Source organism: Diadema antillarum, unplaced genomic scaffold (genome assembly GCF_040938485.1).
Source record: "Diadema antillarum isolate AM-2024a unplaced genomic scaffold, OU_Dant_1.0 scf00000030, whole genome shotgun sequence".
In the NCBI taxonomy this organism is placed as follows: Eukaryota; Metazoa; Echinodermata; class Echinoidea; order Diadematoida; family Diadematidae; genus Diadema; species Diadema antillarum.
In genome coordinates, this window is record NW_027270919.1 from 3,394,217 (window position 1) to 3,398,408 (window position 4,192).

The 4,192-nt window shown below is 40.7% G+C and overlaps 1 protein-coding gene across 1 annotated transcript; it reads left to right on the top strand.

The window, feature by feature from the left end:
• LOC139741067 (uncharacterized) lies at positions 1-3,156 on the top strand. The gene has a single exon (XM_071651657.1). It carries the CDS (start codon positions 56-58, stop codon positions 2,054-2,056), a length of 2,001 nt encoding a protein of 666 aa, XP_071507758.1. The 5' UTR covers positions 1-55; the 3' UTR covers positions 2,057-3,156.
• Positions 3,157-4,192: the final 1,036 nt, after the last annotated feature.

A 4,192-nucleotide genomic window follows, 5' to 3' on the forward strand; every position in this document is an offset into this window, starting at 1 on the left:
TCTAAATGGCGATGAGGGTTCTGTTTCTGGAACAAGCACTCCTACTCAAAGTGAAATGCAGAAAGACTTTAAGATACCAGAATCCGACCAACACTGTAATTCTGCACATGTTGCAAGAAATACAAAGTGCTTTCCAGTTGCAGATGAAATGGATGACACAACCTCAGTGAATGGTGAGAAGACTAATACAGCACCATCAGCCTCAACATCGCACAAACACCAAGGCAAGCTGTTGAAGGGACTTGAGCGCAAACAGTGCAAAGTATGTGGGAAATCCATGTTAAAGAAAAATATGATTCCCCATATGAGGATACACACGGGGGAGAAGCCATTCCACTGTAAAGTTTGTTCGAGGTGCTTCACACAGAAGGGGTCCCTCAATCAGCACATGAGAGTGCACACGGGTGAGAAGCTATTCCGCTGTAAAGTTTGTTCAAAGTGCTTCACAAAGAGTGGGTCCCTCAAACTACACATGACAGTGCACACGGGTGAGGAGCCATTCCGCTGTAAAGTTTGTTCAAAGTGCTTCACAAAGAGTTGGTCCCTCAAACTACACATGAGAGTGCACACAGGGGAGAAGCCATTCCAATGTAAAGTTTGTTCAAGGTGCTTCACAAAGAGTTGGTCCCTCAAACTACACATGAGAGTGCACACAGGGGAGAAGCCATTCCAATGTAAAGTTTGTTCAAGGTGCTTCGCAAAGAGTTCGTCCCTCAAACTACACATGAGAGTGCACACAGGGGAGAAGCCATTCCAATGTAAAGTTTGTTCAAGGTGCTTCTCACAGAAAAGATCCCTTAACCTACACATGTTTTGTCTTCATGGTCCCAAGCATACATTTAATACGGCTAACCCAGATTCGTTTAGTGAGACTGTAAGGGCAACCTCTCTTGATGTGTCAAAGAAGAGGATGAAATCACATGAACACCAGAGTGAGCCAGAGTGGGAGGGATCCAAGCACTCTTTTGTTAAAAGAGAGCAGTGCAAAGTGTGTGGGAAGTCCATATTAAGCAGTAATATGAGGGTCCACATTAGGGTGCACACGGGGGAGAAGCCATTCCGCTGCAAACTTTGTTCAAGCTGCTTTACACATAGATGGTCCCTCAAACGGCACGTGTATAGGCATGTTATCAAACAAACATGTGCTATTGCTAACCCAGATTCATTTAGTGAGACCATGAGAGCAACCTCTCTTGATGTGTCAAAGAAGAGGATGAAATCACATGAACACCAGAGTGAGCCGGAGTGGGAGGGATCCAAGCACTCTTTTGTTAAAAGAGAGCAGTGCAAAGTGTGTGGGAAGTCCATATTAAGCAGTAATATGAGGGTCCACATTAGGGTGCACACGGGGGAGAAGCCATTCCGCTGCAAACTTTGTTCAAGCTGCTTTACACATAGATGGTCCCTCAAACGGCACGTGTATAGGCATGTTATCAAACAAACATATGCTATTGCTAACCCAGATTCATTTAGTGAGACCATGAGAGCAACCTCTCTTGATGTGTCAAAGAAGAGGCTTGAATCACATGAACTCAGTGAGCCGGAGTGGGAGAGATCCCAGCACTCTTTTGTAAAAAAAGAGCAGTGCAAAGTGTGTGGGAAATCTATAATGAGAAGAAATATGAAGGCGCACATGAGGGTGCACACGGGGGAAAAGCCATTCCGCTGCAAAGTTTGTTCAAGGTGCTTCGCACAGAGTGGGTCCCTCAAACTGCACATGATTTTGCTTGGTCCCAAGCACAACTGTGATAATGCTTACCCAGGTTCATTTAGTGAGACTATGAGCACAAGCTCTCTTAATGTGTCAAAGAAGTCGATGAATTCATATGAAGACCAAAGCAAGCCCAAACTGAGGATATACAAGCAAAAGCAGTGCAAAGTGTGCAAGAAATCTATATTGAAGACCAATATGAAGGTCCATATGAGAGTGCACACAGGAGAGAAGCCATTCCAATGTAAAGTTTGTTCAAGGTGCTTCTCAAGAAAGGACTCCCTCAAACGGCACATGTCTTTGCGTGGTACCAAGCATACATGTGATAACATTAACCAGGATTAGTTTAGTGAGACTACACCATGAGCACAACCTCTTTTGAAGTGTCACAGAAAAGGATGAAATTACATGGGCACCAAAGCAAGCAGCAGTCTAAGAAATTCAAGGACTTTATTGTAAGAGAGCAATGCAAAATGTGCAGGAAATCCATGTTTAAGCACCATATGAAAGTCCACATGAGAGTGCACATAGGGGAGAAGCCATTCCGCTGAAAAGTTTGTTCAAGGTGCTTCACACAGAATGGACTCGCTGAAACGGCAAAAGTAGTCTTTGCATGGTCCCAAGGATACATATGATAACGCTAACCCAAATTCATTTAGTGAGCCTACATTGGCTGTATTGGGCATCCTCTCTTGATGTGTCAAAGAAGAGGATGAAATCACATGAAAACCAGAGTAAGCCTGAGTGGGAGAGATCCAAGCACTGTTTTGAAAAAAGAGAGCAGTGCAAAGTGTGCGGGAAGTCCATATTAAAGAACTATATGAGGATCCACATGAGGGTGCCCACAGGGGAGACGCCATTCCAATGTAAAGTTTGTTCAAGGTGCTTCACACAGAAAGGTTCCCTCACTCGGCACATGTCTTTGCAAGGTCACATGCACACATGTAATACAACTAACTCAAATTTGTTAAGTGAGATAGTGAGGGCAACCTCTCCTGCTTTGTCACAGAAGAGGATGAAATCACATGAACACCAGAGTGAGCCCTGGAGTGGGAGAGATCCAAGCACTCTTTTGAAAAAAGAGAGCAGTGCAAAGTGTGTGGGAAATTAATATTTAAGAAAAATATGAAGGTCCACATGAGGGTGCACACAGGGGAGAAGCTATTCCGCTGAAAAGTTTTTTCAAGGTGCTTCATACAGAGATAGTCCCTCAAACTGCACATGGTTTTGCTCGGTCCAAAGCACAAATAGGATAATGCTTTGATGCACAGATTCGTCTAGTGAGACTATAAAGACAAGCTCTCTTAATGTGTCAAAGAAGTGGATGAATTCATATGAAGACCAAAGCAAGCCCCAATTGATGAGATACAAGCAATAGCAGTGCAAAGTGTGTGGGAAATCCATATTGCAGCACAATAAGAGGGTCCACATGAGAGTGCACACAGGAGAGAAGCCATTCTGCTGCAAAAGTTTGTTCAAGGTGCTTCGCAAAAAAGAACTACCTCAAATGGCACACGTCTTTGCATGGTCCCAATGTGACAGACTGAAAACGTGCATTACTCTAATACAACACATACACCAACAATCCCTGATTCAAACACCTGAAGAGAAGGTGAAAAGGAAGAACTCAAATAATATCTTAAATTTCAAATCATTGCTTGTTTATTGAAATAATTAAAGATAAAATGAAAACTATAAATATTATGAAAACTAAAAAAATAAATGGGAGAAAACCAACGCAACACAATATGACGTCTGTAAATAATACATAAGGAAAGAATGAAATAATTTGTATATTTTCTAACAGCACGCCAAGACACAATACTTATCTTACTTTATAAATCTTGGATGAATTAACAGAAAGTAAAATGTCAAACAAGAACAGAAAGATATTAAAAATAATAGTAGTAATAATTGTATGATACAAGCTCATACATTAATAAATAAGAATACATAAATATGTTATGATATACCTCTTACAATACAAAATACACTTAAAATATACTTACCTCCTAAATAAGCAAATTACACCGTCCACGGTGCCTCGCCAGCTGATCCGTTAGCGTTTACATAGTAGGCGCCACCTACACAATAACAGAAGTTCAATTACACTATAAAACTACTGTAGACGGACTAAACAAACATATAAAAAAACCGAATACATTGTATATTCGCATATTTACAAATAACAACCAGCTCTGGTGATAGTATTTCCGTAATAAATAGATACTGCGGTACAGAGCATATGACATACTGGATGTCGCTAACATTAATAAGAAGATACATATGTATACACTTGCATTCTGAATGTGTACGACAATGATAAATGATATATTTCACGAACCACAGATTAAACAGACGTATGTTGGTAATAAAACAATCGGGCTAATTTGCAATGTAAATATAATTATTGTCAAAGCAAACAAACAAATATAATATATGCAAAATACGTTTTTAATAGTTATCAGCAAAACAACTTAC

What these genes read in the sequence shown, in the direction of transcription:
- LOC139741067 (XM_071651657.1), top strand. Translation starts at nt 56, where the DNA reads ATGCAGAAAGACTTTAAGATACCAGAATCCGACCAACACTGTAATTCT.